This window comes from Vigna umbellata, chromosome 2, assembly GCF_029865625.1.
Source record: "Vigna umbellata cultivar VRB3 chromosome 2, Vumbellata_1.0, whole genome shotgun sequence".
In the NCBI taxonomy this organism is placed as follows: domain Eukaryota; kingdom Viridiplantae; phylum Streptophyta; class Magnoliopsida; order Fabales; family Fabaceae; genus Vigna; species Vigna umbellata.
In genome coordinates, this window is record NC_142166.1 from 1,683,034 (window position 1) to 1,706,507 (window position 23,474).

The 23,474-nt window shown below is 39.8% G+C and overlaps 1 protein-coding gene and 1 pseudogene across 2 annotated transcripts in view; one reads left to right on the top strand and one right to left on the bottom strand.

Moving 5' to 3' along the window:
- The first annotated feature begins 636 nt into the window (after window positions 1-636).
- The window catches only part of LOC124849010 (putative acyl-activating enzyme 19), a 42,146-nt gene continuing 19,308 nt past the window's right edge, over window positions 637-23,474 (top strand). For both annotated transcript variants that reach the window (XM_088105691.1, XM_088105692.1), the window contains exons 1-3: window positions 637-1,008; window positions 1,979-2,482; window positions 14,300-14,496. In XM_088105691.1, coding sequence (XP_087961817.1) covers window positions 651-1,008; window positions 1,979-2,482; window positions 14,300-14,496 — 1,059 coding nt within the window. In that variant the 5' untranslated portion in view covers window positions 637-650. The remainder of the gene's footprint in view (window positions 1,009-1,978; window positions 2,483-14,299; window positions 14,497-23,474) is intronic.
- Window positions 21,452-22,938, bottom strand: LOC148203156 (uncharacterized; annotated as a pseudogene).

The following is a 23,474-nucleotide window of genomic DNA, read 5'->3' on the forward strand; positions in this document are numbered from 1 at the left end:
CTAATTATCATCTCCTTCAAGTCCTAATCCATCGTCATAGTCACAAACCTCGAAAAACTGCACCGCGACGTTCGATTTGCCGCGTCAGGACATAAGCCTCTACCAAAACAGCACATCGTTGAAGGCCAGATGTTAGCAGTGAGGGCAGTGGCTGTGGTGGTATTTTTGGATGGTTTTGCGGTGAGGGACATGGCAAGGAATTTGAGGAAGCGACGCGGGAAGGGGCAGCGGGTGGCTGAGGGGATCGTCGGTGGCTGAGGGGCAATGGGAACATCTCAAGGGCAGCGGGAGGTGGAGGGGGGGCGTTGCGCCGTTTAGGGGTTGAGGTCCATGGTGGGGGAATGGGGTTGGGTTGATAGAAAAGGAGAAAATCCGACAGGAGTGATGTCAGAAAAAAAAAATTATGTAGCACTACACCATCAACCAACTCAGATGATTTTTAACGTGTTAGTTTTAAAGGATAAAAAATTAAAGTTTTCTTAGGAAGAAAGACTAAAATATACCTTATTTAAAAGAAAGAACTAAAAACAAATTTACTTGATTTAGAAACTAAAATCATATTTAATCCGGTATTTTTTCACTTTAGTATAAAATGATATAAGCCGCTTCACTTTAAATAACGAAACCTCACAATAACCGGAACGAAACCGATGAACACTGAAATGACTTGCGAAGGAAAGAGGAGTAAGGCAGAGTTCTGTTGCATTTCTCACGAATTCTTTCGAACAGCGTACGCAAACCCTAACAAAATCGCAGTGATTCATGCTACCGGCGGGGCGCACCTTAGCCGGGAGTTTCGCCGGCAAAATTCTACCACCACGGACTTCAACGGCGACATTGCCGCCCTCTTAGAGAAGCACGTCGAGTCCATATCTCCGCCATTTTACGACGGGGACCGGTGCTTCACTTACTCTCATGTCTTGGATGCGGTTCGTTCCCTCAGCTCACGCCTCCGCTCTATCCTGCTTGGTGCGGATGACCCACACTTGATCACTGCACAATCTCCAGGTTAGTTATTCACTCGACGATGGAACGTTTTGGTACTTAGATTGTTAGCTAGTGTGTATAAACTTTTGAAGGAACACTTAAACAGAGAACAATAAAACGAGTTAAAATTAGTTTATGTATAAGTTTTTTTGGTAAAGTTCTCTCATATTAGCTTATTCATAAGCTAATTTGAGTTTCTGGAAAAAGGTTATTTCAGTTTTCGTCTTCTAGAATTTTTTGTAGAGGAATTTATTCGAATATAGTGTTTCACTTAAATGCATTGTTTTAATTAGTTCACAACATTCAAAGTTTTTTCTGCTTTGCTTTAGTGGGTTCAGTGAGTTTAGGGAGAAGGGTGATTAAAGCCGTCCTTGGCAACAAATACCTAGCACCTAATCAACGTGAGACTTTCGGGAGGGTTGCAACGGTTAGATAGGTAGTCAGTTTTCAGTTTCAAGAGCAAGCTTCTTGCTTGTAAATGGCAGCATTGAGTGAAATTGCCGTGAATTTTTCTTGTGCTGTTTGGTTCGATGAAATTGAAGGGAGAGTAAGGGAGTAGTTTTGTTTTTTTTTTTTTTTTTTTTTCATTTTTAGAATTGTGAAAATTATGAAAATGTTTATAAAAGTGAACAACGCACCAACATTACGTTGCTTGGAGTAGAACTGGACTCGAATTTCTTATTCAAGGTATTGTGTTTTAGTTTTGTAAATGGAAAAATGTGGTTGGAAGGGAAAACTTTGCTTAAGGTGGCCAATCAGGTCTTATAATCAAAATTAGTTATCGGCGAAATCAGTTATATTTCACACCTATTACATGGTAACGAAAAAAGTAAATAAGGAATTATTGGATGGTTAGTCCAGGTTAAGAAAATATGTGATTCCACTTCTCAAATGTCTGTATTTGAAAAGATTTTACAAATGCCTGAATGTGGAAAAGTTTGTGTGTATGAATGCGGAAAAGCTTGTGTTTGCATCCTGTATTCTGCTGCAGGTAGCAATGGTGTCAACTGTGAAAAGAGAACTGTGCAGAAACCTGAGTCCTTGGAAACTGTCATGCCCAGTGAAGAGGCGATAGCTGAATCAAGTGAAGAGTATAGGCCAAAGATAGTGGGGATTTATATGCCTCCTTCTGTTGAATATATCGTAGCTGTTCTTTCGGTACTTTGGTGTGGGGCAGCCTTCCTGCCTCTAGATCCTTTTTGGCCAAATGAAAGGATATTGTTAATTGCCTCTTCTTCAAACGTTGATCTCATTATAGGATCCCAATCTTCTTTTGGTAAAAGAAATTTGGAGAAGCTTGATGAATCACATTGGCTGGTAAAGTCAAGTAGTTGTCCAGTTTTGAATTACTCCATTGGCCAAAAACTACAAGATTGTAGTGGTCCAACAGATTTGGCATGGCCATGTGTTAATGGAAAACAAAGATCATTCTGCTATGTGATGTACACATCTGGATCAACTGGAAAACCTAAGGGAGTGTGTGGCACTGAACAAGGTAATTTACTATAGTGGTTTGCTGTAGCTGTTATTGCATGTAAAAGCAACATTTCGTTGTTAAAATGTTACATTCTTTCTTATCCTTGTTACACATGAGAAGAAGCATGTATTATTAACATCATTTGATTGTGTTTCCAAGTTTCTCCCATGTTTCGGTTGTTGACTCTGAAGCATAATGTATTATTGTTGCAAATTTCATGTCGACTAGAAATATAGCTATATTATAGTATATGTTGGGTTCTTCTAATGGATTTACCTGGGAGAGTTGGTACCTAACCTGAGACATGTGGATTTGATACTTCTTGAGCTATGAACCAACTCCTTATATTATATTGACGCCACCATTAACCTAAAATATTAAGACAATGAGTTTGTGGGTTTTTCTCTTTATATATATTTCTAATCTTACTTATCTCTACTCGGGGACTTCTGACTCCATACTTAAATTCCCCACAATCTTCCTCTCAAGTGTGAGTCTCCAGACATTGCAAACTTTCATTCCACCTCAAAAGTGTTCTACCCACGAGTCCTCTACTTGTATAACACCTTCGACAATGCCAATTGTTGTTGGGTTCACAACAGTAACAAAGCAAGAAACACTAAAATAAGATTGAAAGAAAGCACTCTATTATCATTGGAAGGTATCACAATACATCATACTTTCCATGCCCATAACAGTTTCTATATAAAACACCTAAGCTAAGGAATAACTTAAAACGATTCAATGAAAAACTGTTAAGATAGTTACAACAGAACTGACTACACGGTGTAATTAGCCCCAACATTACTAGATGGTCTCTAGTAGATAGTATTCTATTTTCTTCCATCAGACAGTTTAATCGTCTGATTGGGCTCTCTAACATATCATCCGTTGTACAAGATTTAGAGTCAATAATTACATGATAATTTTAAAATAAAAATATATAGTTTTTTTGGTTTTGAGACTATATTTTCTGTTTTTGTTTAGATTGATAGAATATAATATAGAACAAATAGGCAAATAAACAATAACAACCTTACAAAAAATGCTTATATATATGAACTTTCATTTTTAATTTTTTATTAAAGGTGTAGGAAAGGAAAATGATTTAAAGTGATATTCAATTCTTTTATTCTTGTTATTGTTTATGAGTAATGCTTGATTGAGTGCATTTTATCTCTTCTTTTTCCTTGTTGTTAAGGTATACCTTGTTATTAAGGTGTTCTTCTTTCCTTTACAGGCTTTTTTTTTTTTTCATTCTTTCCTACTAAATTTTTTCTTATGTAATATTTTATGTATTTTTAAACATATGTAATATTTTATTTTTGATGACTTGGTGAGTAATAAAATTGTCAGCAACAATACCAAATTCTTCTAGTTCTATCTCAAAAATTCTAAGTTTATTTCAAATGTTGTTCAACAAGTTGATTATGCTCCTTTATGGACTTATGTCGATTTATTAGACAAATGAACAAAAAGAAGGGGTAATAATAGATGGTCTTGTAATTTTTTTTAAAAGTTCTTAATCTAGAGTATAAGCCCATTTATTGAAAATTTATAAGACTGAAATTATTATGGGCTCAAATGTCAATGAAAAATATTTGATGAATTGAAATTGGTTGTTGAAGGGTAGAAAATAGGGTGAAATCTAAGTATGTTTCCTTAGCCACAAAAGATAGACATGAGAATAATTCATTAAAAGGGGAGGAAGAGTAATATAGTAGAGAGAGCATTCAACACAGAAGATAGAGACAATCTCAAAGCTTTCATAGCTAAAATGTTATATTCTTTTGGGTTGTCTTTTAATGTTACAAGAAACCCCTAGTATGTGAATTCATATTTTTTTACTATAAATCATAATCTTAGTGGCTTTATTCCTTTGGGTACAATGCATTGAGGACAACTCTATTACCATAAGAGAAAACACATGTTGAGAGGTTACTTAACCTAATTTTGATGGATTGAGAAAATTTTTAATTAATTTTATTACTGCTAGGGGGTTAAACTTTTTTTTTAAGTTGTTGATGCTACCAATAAAATAAAAAATAAACATTACATAGCTAACACATTGATTCAAGTTCTTAAAGAAGTAGGAGAATGCTCCTATGTGCAAATGGAATATCGTTGAAGTTTCATATCCTAAATATTTTTTTTGGACACCATCAAACACTTAAATCTTTCCTTGAAGAACATAAGTACAACAAAGAATACTAAAGGAAATGATGTCATTTGTGGTGAATATAGTTGGGTTACAGAAATTGCGAATGATGTTTCTTATGTTAGGAACTTTATAATGAACCACTTCCTGATATATTAAGGTTCACGTTTTGAATATGCTTTAGTGATTATGTTCATTGCAATCCATTAGCAATCAACTTCAAAGAAATGGTTGAAAATGGTCAATTTCATGGAAATGCAAAATGTGTATCCTAATCTGTCATAGAGTGCTTCATGATAAAGTTCTTAATATAAGAAAAATCATCAACCATTTTTGTAACCCAATTACATTCACTATAAATGACATAATTTCCTTCAATATTCTTGTTGCACACATGTTTTTCAAGGTAAGATTAATAGAGCACACAACACAAGGTGATAGGCTTCTTTGGTCAAGAAGTCTATCTTTCTCTCAAAACAGCACACACCCACAAAAAATACTGGACAACAACAGTACTGAATATTATTCTGATGAACAACCCTCTCCTTCTCTGAAGAACACACCAAACAAAACTGAATAGAATGTATTATTGATGTATGAGTGAATCAGAATACAAAGAATCACCCCAAGGAAGCCTTTCTCCCTCCACTGGACAATAATCCAGTCTAACAATTCACAAATCCAAAAACTGCCCTCTACCAGACCCCCCTTGCCTTCTTATAAAGACAACCCACTTCTAACTACCCAACAACAATTAATTCCTAAAACTATTTTCTTTGTCCTGCACCTATTACCCATTATAACCTTGTTAGAATATGTACCCTATTTATCATGATTTTATTGTGTCTAGAGTTACCTTATTTATCATGATTATATTGTGTCTAGAGTTATCCTATTTATCATGATTATATTGTGTCTAGAGTTATCCTATTTATCATGATTATATTGTGTCTAGAGTTATCCTATTTATCATGATTATATTGTGTCTAGAGTTACCCTATTTATCATGATTATATTGTGTCTAGAGTTGTCCTATTTATTATGATTATATTGTGTCTAGGGTTACCTTATTTATCATGTATTCTTGTATCAATTTATTTTTATAAATAAAAGATTATGAGAGGGATCAATTAAGCCCTTAAGAATTATTTTACAGTTTCAATCTCAAGTTGGTATCAGAGCAGGTTCTCTGAGTCTCTTCCTACCCTATCTTTATTGCCGTTGGTGGCTAGTGGCCGCCGCCACCGGCGGCCTTAAAAATTTCATCTTTTCTGAAATACCTCAATGAGTAGTCTCGTTCTGATTTCTGTCTAGTCTCCAAACCTTAGTTGTTGTTCGCAACTTGTCTGACACTGTTTGTTGCTGTCCAACGCCGTTTGCCACTGTCCGATGTTGTTCGCCACCGTCCGTCCGTCGCTGTCTGTTGTTTCCCACTGTTCGTTGCCGACCACCATCCGCCAGTGTCCGCTGCCTACCATCGTCCACCATTGTCCGCTGCCGACCACCGTCCATCACTTTCCTCTGCTGACCACCGTCCATCACTGTCCTCTGCTGACCACCGTCCATCACTGTCCTCTGCTGACCACCGTCCATCACTGTCCTCTGTTGACCACCATCCGCTGCTGTCTGCTGCCATCCACTGTCTATTGTCGTCTGTTGGCATTTGCTTCCACAATTTAGTTCAACGACTAATGGATCTAGATTTCCTCCTTGAGCGAGAGGGCTAGTTCTCATCTAGGTGTCGCCACGCGCACCACATCTGTCTGACGTCCGCCTTCGTCGTCGTCACATTTTCTCTAGCGAAGTTAGGGGTTTTGTGCGCCTCGAGGAGTGCGACCCATCCCTAGTCGTTGCCTCATTCTCATCCACACGCGTTGTCACGCACGACTTCTCTCTGATAAGCTTCTAGCGCGTGTTTGTCACATGTCACCTTCCCGGTGTCGGAATCACATCGTGCCACTGCCGTTCGTCTCACTCGACCAAATAAAAAAAAAAACTCTTTCAACATTTTACCTTTGTTTCGGCATTGTTCCTTATTGTGGACTCCTTTCACAATATTTGTTTAGCTTTGCAAATTGTAGCAACTGTGATGTTCTTGATGACTTGTGTCATTTATTTAAAAGTCTCTAAGGAGAGTTGGTGTTATTAACTGGTTAACACCAAGGAATTTCAACACTAAAGTCATGGGTTGAAGGTTGCTCATGACATGAGGGGGAGTTTATTTCTGGCAAGATTAAGAATCTTAGTCAAAATAATTTCACCAGCCCCTTGCCAGATGTGTTTTTGGATGCTTTGATGAATTATGGAGACCATTATGATTTTCCACCTTCACGATTTGTCATCGGCGCGTCATCATTTCCGTCGTTCGCCGTGAAGAGGAGTATGTTTAAGCCACTACAAGCCCCATCAATCAATGATGACAATTTAGTCCTGTAGTTTGTTGCTTTCAACCACAGGCCCCCGTTAGTCAATGATGGCAGTTTAGTCCCTGCAATATGTTTTCGCCATTGCAGATCCCATCAATCAGTGATGGAAGTTTAGTCATTGCAGTTTGTTTCAGCCACTACAGGCTCCATCTGTCAGTGATGGCAATTTAGTCCTTGTAGTTTATCGCTTTTAACTACTACAAACCCCTTCCATACTTAATGGAATCCAATCTCTACAGTTTATCGCGTTTAGCCATGTAGGCCCCATCCTTACTTGATGGAAATCCAGTCTCTATAGTTTGTCGTTGTCTACCACTCGTCGTCCATTTTTTATGGAAATCAACTTTGTCAAAGTCATCCTACTTGAAGGTTCATGGTGCCAGTTGAAGTTTTGTGGTTGTCCAATATTATTCTCCATAAGCTTATGAGAAGTCTCTTTGGTTACGCTAGTTTGAGTCCAATTTGGTTTATAGACATTCTCTCTCTATGGTCTAAAGCATACGTGCATCTTGTTCGAAGCCAAAGTTATCATGTCTATTGTCTTGACATTCGAGACAAGTTGATTTTGTTGGAGTGAGTTTATTTATTCCAAGTTTGGTACATACAATCTATATGCTCCAGCTTGAGGGGGAGTATTAGAATATTTACCCTATTTATCATGATTATATTGTGTCTAGAGTTATCCTATTTATCATGATTATATTGTGACTAGAGTTACCCTATTTATCATGATTATATTGTGTCTAGAGTTACCCTATTTATCATGATTATATTGTGACTAGAGTTACCCTATTTATCATGATTATATTGTGACTAGAGTTACCCTATTTATCATGATTATATTGTGACTAGAGTTACCCTATTTATCATGATTATATTGTGATTAGAGTTACCCTATTTATCATGATTATATTGTGTCTAGAGTTACTCTATTTATCATGATTATATTATGTGTAGAGTTGTCCTATTTATCATGATTATATTATGTCTAGAGTTGTCCTATTTATCATGATTATATTGTGTCTAGGGTTACTTTATTTATAATGTATTATTGTATCAATTTATTCTTATAAATAAAAGATTATGAGAGGGATCAATTAAGCCCTCAAGAATTATTTTACAGTTTCAATCTCAAGTAACCTATCTTATTATATCCAATCACAAGGTGTCCAAAACAATTTAGGAAACGAAACTTCAATGACCATTCCAACATCTTTCTACATAGGAGCACCATTTGATATAACTTTTACAAATTTTCTTCTCTTACTTTAATAACGTCAGTCTTTTTTTAGCTATGTAATGCTTACTTTTTATTTTAAAAGAAGCGTTAACAACTCTTGAAAAATAGGAATCCCTCACTTGTGGCCATAAAATATAATAAGGGTTTTCTTTGGGAATCCATTCATCCATCAAAGACTATGTTAACCCTTTTTTGGTTCCAAGTTGATTTAATTGGTTTAGTGACCTCTCAACACGTACTTTTTCTTGTTGTAATGGAGTTCTCCTTAATGCGTTGTATTCAAGAGGAATAAAACCGTTGACATTATGATTTACAACAAGCAAAAAAGAATTCACATAATAGGGGTTTCTTACAAGGTTAAAAGGCAACCTAGAATAATGGAACATTCTAGATATAAGAGCTTTGATATTATCTTTTTCTTCTTGCCCTTTCAAAGGATGTTACGTATCCGAGTCGGAGATGTAATTAAACACGATCACAATAGGTAGAAAAGACAACGAACGAATGATAATAGACGAATGAATCTCTTTTATTGATGTTAATATCTGAATAAACAAAAGTAAACAATAATTGTCAATTACTTGGGAGCATAACCTCCCTCACAGGACGCATAGCCGCCTGTCAACAAAAATCAATAATCAAAAGCATACCTTTAACCCTAGACTTTTCCTTTATTTATACTAATTATTTCCTAAATAAAATATTTCCTTAGAATAAAGTATTTCCCTAGAATAAAATATTTCCCTAGAATAAAATATGAATATTGTTCTAAATAAAATATTTTCCTAAAATACATTCTTATTTACTATAATTATTTCTAAATATTTTCCGCCTAGCCTAACAATTGTCCCAGTTAGGATAGTCAATCTTCAACCGATCGGGTCCAGCTCCCGTTCGGCTTTGCTTCCCCTGCACCCTACCGTTCGGCTCCAGTTCTTCACTGCCTTCCACCGTTCGGCCTGACCTTTCTATGCCTTTCACCATTCGGCTTGACCTCTTCCCGCCTTTCACCGTTCGGCTTGCTTCCCCTTGCATCTTACCGTTCGGCAACCTTCTATCCTATTACCCAGTATCCTATCAAAGGACTACCCCTCCTTTTTAATGAACTATTATCATGTTTATCTTTAGTATGTAAGGGAACATATTTTGGTTTCACTCTACTTTCCCCCAATTGAACAATCATTCAACCAAATATTCTTCATTGACATTTGAAATAAATGAGCTTTTATTCTTAAGTAAGAAATTTTAGTATTTTTTTGACGAAAATTACAAGATCATCTCTTGTTTGACCCTCCTATTCCTTTGTCTAATAAATTGATACAAGTCTACAACAGGAGCATAATCAACTTGTTGAAATCTTTTTTGAAATAAACTTATTAGGAGTTTTGAGTTAGAACTAGAAGAATTTGGTATTATGGCTGACATTTTTTTGACTCACCAAGTCATCATATTTAAAATATTACATTTGTTTAGAAATCAAGATTAGGAAAGAATGAAAAAAAATTTCTATAAAGGTAATACAACATAAAATGCACTTGGTCAAGCACTCCCAATGTAAGGATGAGCAATAGCTATAAAATGTGCATACTTAGTTAACCTGTCCACAACCACTAAAATGGTGTCGACCCCTTGGGTTTAGGCAATCCTGCTATAAAATCCATCGAAATGTCAGACCAAGTGTGAGTAGGTATTGGCAAAGGTTGTAACAGCCCACCTGGGTTCAAGGCTTGATACTTATTTTGTTGGCAAACTACACAACTCAACACATGTTGTTGTATTTCTTTCTTCATCCCTTACCAAAAGAACAATCCAGAAATTCTCTTATATGTTATGAAAAATCCAGAATCCCCCCAAACACTGAATCATGAAGTTCCTTTATAATACAATCTTCCTTTTATTAAATGAATCCTATTGTTTCAATAAATCCTGGATGATCCCTCTTAATCTAGCATTAGCTTGAATCTCATCTTCCAACCCATCCCATTCATTGAATTGTACGGTGGAAAGTTCTGAATATTGTAGCTTCCAAGAGAGGGCATCTGTTGCCCTATTTTCACAACCAGGTTTGTACCTTATCTCAAAGTCAAAACCCATTAATTTTGAAATCCATTTCTGCTGCTCCTCCCCCATAATCCTTTGGTCAGCCAAAAATCTCAGACTTTTCTAATCCGTGAGCACCACAAAATGACTACCCATAAAGTAATTCTTCCATTTCTGAACAGCTAACACTATAGCCATTAATTCTCTCTCATAGACAGACTTACATTGAGCTTTATCAGACAATGATTGACTCATGTAAGCTATGGGTTTACCTTCCTACATAAGCACTGCTCCTACTCCCTTGCCAAAAGCATCTGTCTCTATTAGAAAAGGTTTCTCAAAATTCGGAGCAGCTAAGACAGGTAAAGTTGTCATTGTAGCCTTGAGCTGTTCAAAAGCTTGTTGAGCATCATTTCCCCACTTGAAATTGTCCTTGAGCAACTTTGTGAGTGATCAAGCAATCTTGCCATAATTTTTAACAAATTGCCTATAATATCTTGTGACCCCCAAGAATCCTCTCAACCTTTTTAAATCCTTCGGAACCGGCCAATTTATCATTTCATTAACCTTGTCTGGGTATGCCGAAACTCCTTTTCTCGAAATCAAGTGTCCTAAATATCTCAACTGTTGTCCAAAATTACATTTCTTGGAATTTGCAAATAAATTATTTTCCCGCAACAATTGAAGCACCAATTTGAGGTGTTTTTGGTGGCTTCTGTCATTTGGACTATAGATGAGAATGTCATCAAAGAATACCGACACAAACTTCCTTAGATATGGTTTTAAGACCTTGTTCATAAGAGCTTGCAAGGTAGAAGGGGCATTGGTTAACCCAAATGGCATGACCAAGAATTCATAGTGCCCCTCATGTGTTCTAAAAGTTGTCTTCAGAATGTCTTCTTCCCTCATTCGAATATGGTGGTAACCAAATTTTAAGTCCAGTTTGGAAAATAATATAGCCGATCCTACTTCATCCATAATTCATCTATTACAGGGATGAGAAATTTATCAAGTATTGTCAACTTATTAAGTGCTCTATAATCCTCACAGAATCTCTAAGCACTATCTTTTTTTCTTACCAGAATAGCAGGACTAGAGTAAAGGCTAGTACTAGTCCTAATAATCCCTGCATGTAGCATCTCACCTACTCTCTTTTCAATCTCATTCTTTTGATAATAGGGGTACCTATAAGGTATGATATTTGGAATTTTAACACCTTTGAGATTGATTGCATGATCATGCTCTCTCCTTGGCGGTAGCCCTTGTGGTTCCTGGAAAATGTCCTTATACTCCTCTAGGACAGCCTTGATCTCATCATATAGCAGTTGTTGATTTTTTTCTATATCTTCCAACTGCTGATATGTAATATAGTAGCCTACTCCTTCATCTTGTAAGGCTTTAATCATGCTCTTCCAGGATGCTTGTGCCTTGCTTAGTGAAGGGTCTACCTTTAATACCTTCTTGGCTCCTTCATCTCCCCATTTAATGATCATGTTTCGAAAATTAGCTTCAATGTCACCAAGGTCAGCCAACCAGTCCATACCTAACACCACCTCAGTTCCACCTAAAAAAATCTTGTTTAATTTTGACTCCCTGCACCTCAAGATGAACTCCTTTACACAGTCCTCTACCCTTCATCTTCTCACCCGTTCCCACCTCCATGGTATAAATAGGGGTATTCTCCACTAGAAGAGCCGACTCAACTACTAATTTTCTAGAAAGGATGCTGCTGGTTGCTCCATCATCCACCAATATTAGCACTCGTCTTTGGCCAATAGTTCCCCAAACCTTAAAAGATTTGTGAGAGTTTAGCCCCACCTTACTTTTTAAAGACAATTGAAGTGTCTTGTGCTCCAACTCTATTTTTTCTTCCTCTTCCTCATCCCTAGCCTCCGATTCTTCCTCCTCCCATTCCTCCATCAAAACCAACTGATAATGCTTCAGCTTGCATTCATGTTCAAGTCCCCACTTCTCCCCACATTTAAAACACAACCCGTTTTTACTCTGTTCTTGCAACTCAACTTGCAAAAGCCTTCTACCCATAGTGATTTGTTTTTCTCTACTGGGCCCATTTTGCGGTTTGGGCTCAGTTGGACCCACACTCCCATAATTGGGCTTCTTAGCATACAATTTATTCTTCATAGAATCTACTGTTGCATTATACGATCTACCCATCTTGGTCACCATTGGAGAAGTCTCCTTCTTGCTTACTTTCTCACCCGAGCCTAACACCCTTTGCTTCAAAGCCCAATTCTTCTCTTCCAACAATAGGGTCTGATCCATGAGTTCTGATAATGATTCTATGTTATATAGCTTCAGTTCGGCTTGCAATTCTACATGGAGTCTGTTTAGAAAAAAATTCCTTTTAACATCACCTGGTCCGCATTCTTCAATGGGGCTGAAATCATCTCAAATTATTCCCTATACTCCAATACTGTCCCAGTTTGCTTAATGCTCAACAATGGCCCAAAAGGATTCTGCACTAAGTCCAGTTGAAACCTCCGAATCACTGCTTCCTTGAACTGGACCCAGCTTGGTGAAGGTGTTTGTTCCTCCTACCAATGGTACTAATTCAATGCCCGGTCCTCTAATGTGACTAACACCGCACCTATCTTCTCATAGTCATCCATATCGTTCACCTTGAAGTAGCGTTCGACTCTGTGAATCCATCCATAAGCATCATCACCAGCAAATAGTAGAATCTCCAATTTTCGCCCTCTGTAATCCTCCTTCGGTGGTCGACTCCCCTCCACGAATCACGAGTTATGGAACAGGGTTCAGAAACTCGTGATAAAACAGCTCGACTACCCTGACTCTCCCCCTCCGTGCATCGTTTCGGAGAACGTCGTTGTCATGATCGACCCCTTGTGTCCCCTCGATTTTTCTCCTTCAACAGCTGCTTGATTTCGTCCATTTGGATTTGACTCTGATGCTTCCAGTCAAGCATACTTTTCTCTAGATTTTCAATCCTCGACTCCATTGTTGTTCTTGTAGTAACCATCCAAACCGTAAAAATCGTGTGCTCTGATACCAATTGATAGATACCAGAAATAAGGAAGCATACTATAGCTGAATATTCACTTTATTAGTAAAGAAAACAGATTGTATATCCCAGGGAAGAGAATACAAATCTGTAAAGCAAGTAAAAAGTATCTCTAGACAGTTAGAGAGTGTCTAGTCTCTCCCAATTCCCGACCAATTCCAGTCTCCCTCTCTCCCACTAACTTTGCACACCTTATACCCACACAACGATATCACTCCTTTCCTATTGTGCCAGCTCAGCAGTTTGTTACATGGAAGGATTCTTCTCATTCACTCTCTTGCCATTTTGATCCCCTACTTTGCCATTCCTTCTTTGTCTAACATAGACCTTAGATATTTTGGGTTTGGGCCTAACTATTTCCGGGTTCCTATCATAGACCAAGATAGGTAGTTTTTACTATTTACCTTCTCAAAAGTTATAGGATGAGTCCTTGAAAAAGATGAGATAGTCCCTTAATGCAACAGAGAAAGAATGGAGGGCAACCCTAGGGTTGCAAAAGAGAGAAACCATGAGCAACTTTGGACGACTCACCAAATGGTACAGGAATAAAGAATACATGGTTGAATTGAGCTCAGAAGACTTTGGCAAGTTGACCTGTGGTGGTCTAAAATGATTCTGACTATTGGAATACGACGCAGGAGACACACTCGCCTAGTTCGGTTGATACATTGATGGTGCGTCAGCTAGAGTTTGGATGCACGACCATTGAGTCTGGCTGCAAATGGTAACTGGATGGCAATTTCTTTGATGTATAGAGACAATCAGAGCAGGAGTCCGATACCAACTTTAGAAAAATACAAAAGAATAATTTGTCTTAAATAAGATTTATTTAAGAACAGTTATTCTAACAATAATTTTTTATTATGTATATTAGATACATTGTGATTGTAGTATATTACAATTTGTTTTACTTTTGTATTCTTATCAGGTCTTTCTAATCGTTTTTCATGGATGCAAAGAATGTATCCTCTGAATGGACAGGAACTGTTGTTGTTTAAGTCATCAATTAGCTTCATTGATCACCTGCAAGAATTTCTCAGTGCTATTTTGACTGCTTGTGTGTTAGTTATTCCTCCTTTCAACGAGCTAAAAGAAAATTTGTATTCTATGATAGATTTCCTACAGGTATGGTAGTTCTGGTTGTGCTTTTCTGATTTATGTATTGCCAATATTATCCAACAATATTACAAATTTATATTTTAAATATCACATGTTGGAAAGCATTCTGTTAGACAATTAAGAAGGGTCGAAAACAGTAGGATATCAGTTAGTTGTTAGTTTGGAGGGAAAGGGGAGAGTATAAATAGAAGTTAGTTTAAAGGAGAGGAGATCATTCTGTATCTTTGAGTTTTTTTACTGGAACATTGTCCAATGGAGGAAGGTTCGGCTTCCTAGAGAGAGGCCATTGTACATTGAATTCTTTGATTGATTCAATAATGAGTATTATTCATTGGTTTTCTGTTAGTTCTTGAGAGTTTCAAGAGTTGATCGACTTATTGATTAAAGAAGTGTATCAAGTTTGGTTCGACCTGCCGGATCCCAAAAGTCAGAAGAGAGAGCACAATGGAAGGCAAGGTGAACCTGTTGGAGGGAAAATTCAATTCCCTAGAAACGACGATGGAAGAGTTTCGTGCTGAGATGAGAGGGATGGCTCAAGATTTAGGTCACGTTCTTGGCAGAAGAGGAGAGAACCAGGGGAGGAGCCCCGAGGGCAGTCGCGACTTCGTCAATGGAGGTTGGGAGAGACGCGAGGAGGAATCAGATGATGAACCGGAGGAGGAGCGCAAAAACGTGTAGAGAAGCTGGATGAATGGAGTGGAATTACCCACTTTTAAAGGCACCAACCCCATGGGTTGGATTGGTAGGGCGGATAAATTTTTTGAATTGCAGAACGTGACGGAGGAGAAGATGATGTTAGTTTACATATGCATGGAAGGGGGAGCGAGTTACTGGTTCCGCTTTTGGCGAAAGAAAATCAAGAACCCAACCTGGGCGACTCTAACGGAGGCAATGGTCAGAAGGTTTGGTGGTAGGCATCGAGGAACGATATTTCCAGAAACTAGGGGCAGTGCAGCAGAAAGGGACGGTGGAGGAATAGTGCAGGAGTTTGAAATTCTGGTGGCTCAGGAGACGGGATTTACAGAGGAGCAATTGCTTGGGTATTTCTTCGCCAGTTTACAAAGAGTTGAGGGATCTCATCAGGCCCCATGATTCGCGCGACCTCTTAACAAATTTTGGAGAGGGCTCGCGATTTGGAACAGGCTAGGGTTTATCCGTGGGTGAATCGTGGTGGAATGATGCATAGAGGAGGTCAGGCGTGGGGGCGATACCCGGCTAACATTGGCATCGTTTCGAGGACGGAGACTTACTGCGGGGCGTCGGACGACCATGGGGGCGTGGCAGGAGGAAACGTTCCAAAGAGAAAAGGGGTATCGAATGTCGCGAGCTCCAAAGTGAGTAGCAACGCAGGAGGTTGACTGTAGAATCGAGGAGTGCGCACATTGCCCTACCAAGAATACATCAAGAGGAGGGAGGAAGGGTGTTGTTTTCACTGTGGGGGACCCTATAGCCCTGGATATAGATGCGCTGAGAGTTCTTTAAAGGTGATGATTATGGGGTAGAAGATGAGGAAGGAGGGGTAGAAGAAACAAAGGAAGCAAAACAAAGGTGCATGGAACTTTCAGTGTTTTCCGCAGGAGGATTGACTCAATTCAGCACCATGAAGATGCAAGGTTGGATTTGAGGAAGGAGAATATTGGTGTTGATTGATAGTGGAGCAAACCGCAACTTCATCTCAACCAGATTGGTCAAAGAGCTGAGCCTGGAGAAGGAAGAAACGCCACCCTATCGGGTGTGTTTGGGTGATGGGCAGTGAAAGGAGACTCAGGGGTGCTATGTGGGGGTTACACTGAATCTGGAAGGGGATGAGATTAAGGAGAACTTTTATCTCTTTGAACTGGGGGAGTGGACATTATTTTACGGGTAGCGTGGCTGGCAACCTTGGGAGAGATCAAGGTGGATTGGAACGAAATGTCTATGAAGTATGGCCATCAAACAAAGAATTAGTGTTTAGGGGAGATCCCACGCTGACTAGAAGGATGGTTACTCCTGAGGCCATACTGAAGGAGACGGAGGTTGAAACTATGGCCTTAGTTTGGAATCTTAGCCAGGCGGAAGTGGCAGCAGTAGACCCAGGCGAAGAAGGGTTGTCCACTGGCAGGAGGAAAGTTTGGGACATATATTGGAAGAGTTTAAAGGGGTGTTTCAGGAGCCTCAGGGGGCTTCCTCCTGTTAGGAGAGTAGACCATCAAATACCCATAAAGGAGGGTACGATGCCAATCAACATAAGGCCATATCGATGCCCACATTTGATGATGACCGAAATTGAGAAACAAGTGGAAGAAATGCTAAGTCTGGGTATCATCTGACCCGGTAACAACCCCTATTTGAGTCTCGTGATCTTGGTTAAGAAGAAAGATGGGAGTTGGCGATTTTGTGTAGACCACAAGGCATTAAACAGGGTCACAATTCCTGACATATATCCTATACCGGATATTGAAGAGCTTCTAGATGAGTTACAGGGGCAAGATTTTTCTCCAAGGTGGATCTCAAGTCTGGGTACCACCAAATAAGGATGAAGGAAGACATATCCAAGACTGCTGTCAGGACCCATCAAGGGCATTATGAGTTCAGGTAATGCCCTTTGGCCTCACCAATGCTCCTGCAACGTTTCAGGACATGATGAATTCCTTATTACGGCCTTTCTTAAGGGGGTGCATGTTACTATTTTTTGATGATATTTTGGTGTACAACAAGATGTGGGAAGAGCATGAACAACACCTTAGACAAGTGCTAGGGGTGCTGGTTCAACATACGTTGTTTGCCAATTGGAAGAAATATGAGTTTGGTAGAAAACAGATTAGATACCTGGGGCATATGATATCTGAAAGGGGGTTCAAAATGACCGAAGAGAAGGTAGCGACAGTGATGGAGTGGCCTGAACTCAGCAACATTAAGGAATTGAGGGGTTTTCTGGGGCTTACAGGATACTATAGGAGGTTTATCAGAGACTATGGAAAGATAGCAAGGCCCCTCACGAATCTCCTGAAGAAAGGAAAGTTTGAGTGGTCACCAGAAGGAACAGGGGCGATGCAGACACTCGAGAAGGCAGTGACCATTGCCCCTATTTTGGCATTACCAGATTTTTTCCAAACATCCCAGTAGAATGCGATGATTCAGGGAAGGGGTTAGGGGCTCTGTTGTCGCAGGGTAGGAAACCTATTACTTACTATAGCAAAGCTTTGTCTGAATCTTCACTTGGGAAATTGGTATATGAGAAGGAATTAATGGTATTGGGGTTGGCTATTCAACATTGATGTCCATACTTGTTGGGCAAACAGTTCAGTGTTTATACTGACCAAAAGAGCTTAAAGTACTTGTTGGAGCAACGTATAACCACACAAAACCAGCAGAATTGGCTGGCCAAATTAATGGGGTATGAGTTTGACATCTATTATAGGACCGGAGCCTCTAACCGTGTAGCTGATGGGCTGTCCAGAAAAGGAGAGGAAGGGGAAGAGGGAGAAAAGACCCTACAACTAATAACCAGGCCCTATTGGCCAAATTTTCATGAGGTGGTGGAGGAAGTAGAGTGAGATGAGCTTTAAAGAAAATTGTAGAGGAAGTCAAAGCTGACCCCAACTCACATCCTGTTTACACTTTAGAGAATGGGCGACTGCATTACAAGGGGAAGTTGGTTCTTTCAACTAAATCGGGGTGGATAGCGAAAATCCTAGCACAGTTTCACAATACACCAACAAGGGGACATTTTGGAGTGTACAAGACATATAGAAGAATTGCCCAAGCTCTTCATTGGGTGGGTATGAAGAAGATGGTAACGAATTACATAGCTGCTTGTCTAGTATGCCAACAACATAAGTACTTGGCTTCTCTCCACAAGGACTCCTCCAACCCTTATCGATTCCCAAGGCCATATGGGAAGAAGTAAGAATGAACTTTTTAGTCAGAAAGGGAACCAGCCCAATCAACATCTAAATAGCAAACGATTTTTGTATCGTTGTTAGGACCATATAGCAAATCTTTTCCAGGTGATCCTTTAATATACTTCAGTATGCGAACAATTGCATCCCAATGGTCTTCACATGGGGAGTTTAGGAATTGACTCACCATGCTAACTGTGAAGGAAATGTCAGGATGTGTAACAGTAAGATAGTTTAATTTACCAACTAATCTTCTGTACCGTTCAGGATCTGAGAAAGGCTCCCCCTGATTTGGTAGGAGTTTGATGTTAGGATCCATAGGTGTCTGAACAAATTTAGAGTTCATTAACCTTGTTTCCTCCAAGATGTCTAACGCATACTTCCTCTGAGATATGACAATACCAGTGTTGGATTATGCTACTTCAATACCCAAAAAGTACCGGAGTTTGCCAAGATCTTTGGTTTGAAAATGATGACAAAGGTGCTGTTTCATCTGAGAGATGCCAAGATAGTCGCTTCCTGTGAGAACAATATTATCGACATACACTATTAAGTAGATACATCCAGCACTTGAATGGCGATAGAACACTGAGATCCGCTTCACTGCGAGACATACCAAATTGTTGAACTACACAGCTGAATTTATCAAACCAGGTCTGAGGAGACTGTTTTAGGCCATATAAGGATTTGCGAAGACGACATACCAATCCAGATGACTCCCCCTGAGCAACAAAGCCGGGCGGTTGCTCCATATAAATTTCTTCATGCAAATCACCATTAAGGAAAGGATTTTTGACATCAAGTTGGTAAAGAGGCCATTGTCGAACAGCGGCCATGGCAATGAATAAGCGAACAGAAGTCATTTTTGCCGCTGGAGAAAAAGTATCACCATAATCCAAACCAAAAATCTGTGTGTAGCCTTTGGCAACCAGTCGAGATTTCAGACGATCAATTGTGCCATCAGGGCCAACCTTTATAGCATACACCCACCTGCAACCAACAACTAACTTTCCAGATGGTAATTGGACAAGCTCCCAAGTTCCACTTTTCTGTGAAACACTTAATTCATCCAGCATGGCGTGACGCCAGCCAGGATGAGTTAAGGCATCACCTACAGACTTGGGAATTGACACAGAAGAAATGGATGAGAGACATGTGTAAAAAGATTGAGATAATCTATGGTAACTAAGAATAGTATAATGGGGGAAAGGGTTACGGGTAGAGCGTATACCTTTACGGAGGGCAATAGGCAAGTCAGACTCATTTGCTGGAGCCGGATAAGACACAGGAGGCGGCACTGGAAGTGAGTCATGAGGGAGACAATTGCGGCGACTATAAACATGAAGGGGTGGTGGTGAAGGATGATCCTGTGGTGAATGAGAGTCTAAAGAAGGAGGAGGCAAAATGGGTGGAGCATCACGAGGAGGATCACAGAAAATAGGAATATCAACAATAGCAGGTAGAGGCACAAAACTAGAAGATATATGTGAAAAGTAAAAAGAATATTCATCAAAAGTGACATCAGCAGAGATAAAATGACGATTGAGGGAAGGCGAAAAACACTTATAGCCCTTTTGTGACCGTGGAAATCTTAAGAAGACACATTTGTGAGACCTAGGAGATAACTTATTGTTAGAAGTGGACTTTAAACCTAACTCAACCCTACAAAATCGGCTTTTAAGGTGAGGTTTGCACATCACTTATATGTTATAAATTGACCTTATCTCTAGTCGATGTGGGACTCCCAACACACCCCCTTCACGCCGAGGTATAGACATCTCGTGCGTGATAGTAGAAATTGGATGGTTCGATAGCGGCCCGACAACGTGTGGAAACAGAAATGCCCACTTAGAACTCGCTAGGATAGGCTCTAACCATGACTCTGATACCATGTTAGAAATGGACTTTAAGCCTAACTCAACCCCACAAAATCGACTTTTAAGGTGAGGTTTGCACCTCACTTATATATTATAAATTGACCTTATCTTTAGTCGATGTGGGCCTTTCAACACTTATCAAGACCAGGACTAAAATCATGAACAAAACATGTAGACCCAAAAACTCTAAGAGGTAAGGGATGTAGAGGGTCTTGAGGAAATAAGATAGAATGAGGGATTTTGTTATCTAGGACTGAAGATGGCATGCGGTTTATAAGATAACATGCAGTGCGAACTGCATCACCCCAAAAACGTGAGGGTACTTGACCATAAATTAAAAGTGTACGAGTTGTTTCAATAAGGTGTCTATTCTTGCGCTCAGCCACCCCATTTTGTTGAGGGGTATAAGCACATGAGGTTTGGTGAAGAATGCCATGAGAAGCCATAAAATGTTTAAATGGTTGAGAAAGGTATTCACGGCCATTATCACTGCGTAAAGTTCGAATAGGAAACAACTCAAAACAATTCTTCATTAAAAACAACCAAGTACATCTGGAATAGTCATCAATAAAGGTAACAAAATATTGAAAATCTAAAGTGGACTTAACACGACTAGGTCCCCAAATATCAGAATGAACCAATGAAAAAGGGACGACGCTCGTTGTGAGACACTACGAGGAAAGGAACTACGAGTATGCTTTTCTAACTGACAAGACTCACACGACAAACTTGATAATTTCGACAACCTTGGGACAAGTTGTTGCAGTTTGGCAAGACTGGGATGACCTAACTGAGCATGAAGAAGGGATGGTGACTCCATGATTTCGCCAAACTGAGGAGAAGGGCAGAGATGATATAGGCCATGAGACTCACCTCCTGTGCCAATCATGTGTTTCGAACTCTGGTCCTGCAACCAAACAGAATCTTTAGTAAATGAAATAACACAATTAAGGGTACGAGTTAGACGACTTGTGGACAATAAGTTGAAGGGAGACCCAGGGACATAAAGTACATGATCAATGGATATGGACGGAAAAATATGAACAGTACCAACACCATGAGATGAGACTCTAGACCCATCAGCCATTGTTACCGAGGGTAAATTATCTGGACATGACAAGGAAGAAAACAAGGACTTGTTACCAGTGATATGATCGGTGGCGCCTGAGTCAAGGACCCAAGGTTCGAGGGAGTGAAAGTGAGTCAGACCAACAAAAGGTGTACATGTACGTGCAACAAATGCAGATGTAGTGGAACTAGAGTGCTGACGATCCTATACCATCTGAGAAATTCGTGAAAGATTGTAGGGTTTTCTACGGTATTAGATGAAGTAGGATGGTTTGCAGATGGTGATCGGGGAGGTGGATCAGAATTAACCATTACAGGTCGAGGAGGACGTCCATGAAGCGCATAACATCTATCAATTTTGTGGCCTAACTTGCCACAGTGGTCACATTTTGGACGTCCTTTACTTGGCTTGCGAGACCGACTTCGATCATCACGTTGGGCAGCCATAACTAAGGAATCATTAGTATGAGGAGATGTCTCAGTGATTGGTTTGCTCGGTATACGCAAAAGAGTAGAACAAGTAGAAGTAAAGTTGGGTATGACAGGAGAACCCAAAATCTGATCACGGACATGAGAGACATCCGTATAATGCCAACAACATGAAGAACTTTGATCGTTGTTCCAGTTCTTCAGCAGGTGTGGAAGCAGGAGGTAACATCTCATTAAAATTATGAAGAAGGGCATGAACTTTAACCAAATGTTCTGCCATGGGACCAGGACTGCGCGGACCAATAACAGTTAATAAGTCCTGACAAACACCATAAAGACGCTGAGTGTCATTTGTGTATAACAACTTCGCTTGTGCCCATACTGAACATGTTTCATATGATCGAAACATTTGTTTTAGTGAGGAGTGAATGGTGGACTTTATAAGAATACATAACTGGGCATCAATTTTCATCTAGCGAGAACTGTCATCTGTGGTAGCAGTAGTCACTTTTTGAGTAAGGTGATCTAAGTACCCTTGACTCTTCAACCAAAGTTTGATGTCGGACGCCCATGTTGCATAATTTGTGCCATCTAACTTGTCAATGGACAAGTGTACATTCACATAATTGGTGTATATTGAGGGATCAGAAGATGAGCCACCAACAGAGGTGTTTGTAGACGAGGAAGACGCCATGGAGAGGGAGAAACCTTAAAAATCCAAAGTGCTCTGATTGACGCAACGACAACAGATCCAGAAATAGGGCGAGTAGGCGATTACAACGATTCTGATCGGCGGTGGAACTCTCCGGCGACGCGCCGGCAAGCGCGGTGGCACCGTTGACTGTTGCGGCGGTGCGTGGGTGGTCCGTTCGCCGCGATCTTTGTACCACAGTGGTTGCTTGGCCGAGACGATTCCGAAGGTGTGGTTGTCGGTCGATTCTGGAACTCTGGCGACGACGGCGGCGATGGCGACAACGGCGGTGATGTGTGCCGGAGATCGTGGAGTGGGCTGGAATTAATCCTATGCTCTGATACCATGTGAGAAATAGAGAAGATTGGAAGAAATATCCCTTGTGTCTTTTGCATACACATAGGGTAGTTTATTTATAATGTAAGATATGAGCTAAGGCCCTTAATACAGAATGGGCTGAGCCCAATTATCATAAACATACATCTTAACATCTAACAGTAAGTGACAAGGATTCCACCTTCCTCAGCATATTCTAGCAGGAAATATTTCGAATGTATGGGGCTCAGCTTAGAATGACCACAACATACCACCCAGAGACGGATGGTCAAACCGAGGTATTGAAATTCTAGAGACCTACCTGAGGTGTTTTTGTTCAGAACAACCAAAGGCGTGGAATGCAGTTCTGCCATGGGCAGAATAGTGGTACAATACCAGTTATCAAGGGGCTTCTAAATGCACTCCTTTTGAGGCTGTTTATGGAGGTTGCCTTCCACTCTAACCAGGTTCATACCAGGTGAAACAATAGTGGAGGCGGTGGCATAGGATCTCCAAACTCGAGATGAGGCTTTAAAGCAACTACAACATCACTTAACCCAATCTCAGGATCAGATGAAATAATATGCACACAAAAGAAGGAAGGAGTCCAAGATTAAGGAGGAGGATTGGGTTTTCCTCAAGATTAGACCACAAAGGCAAGTTTCTATGCCTACCAGGTATCCCAAGTTGCCTGCTAGATATTATGGACCTTTTTTGGTAGAA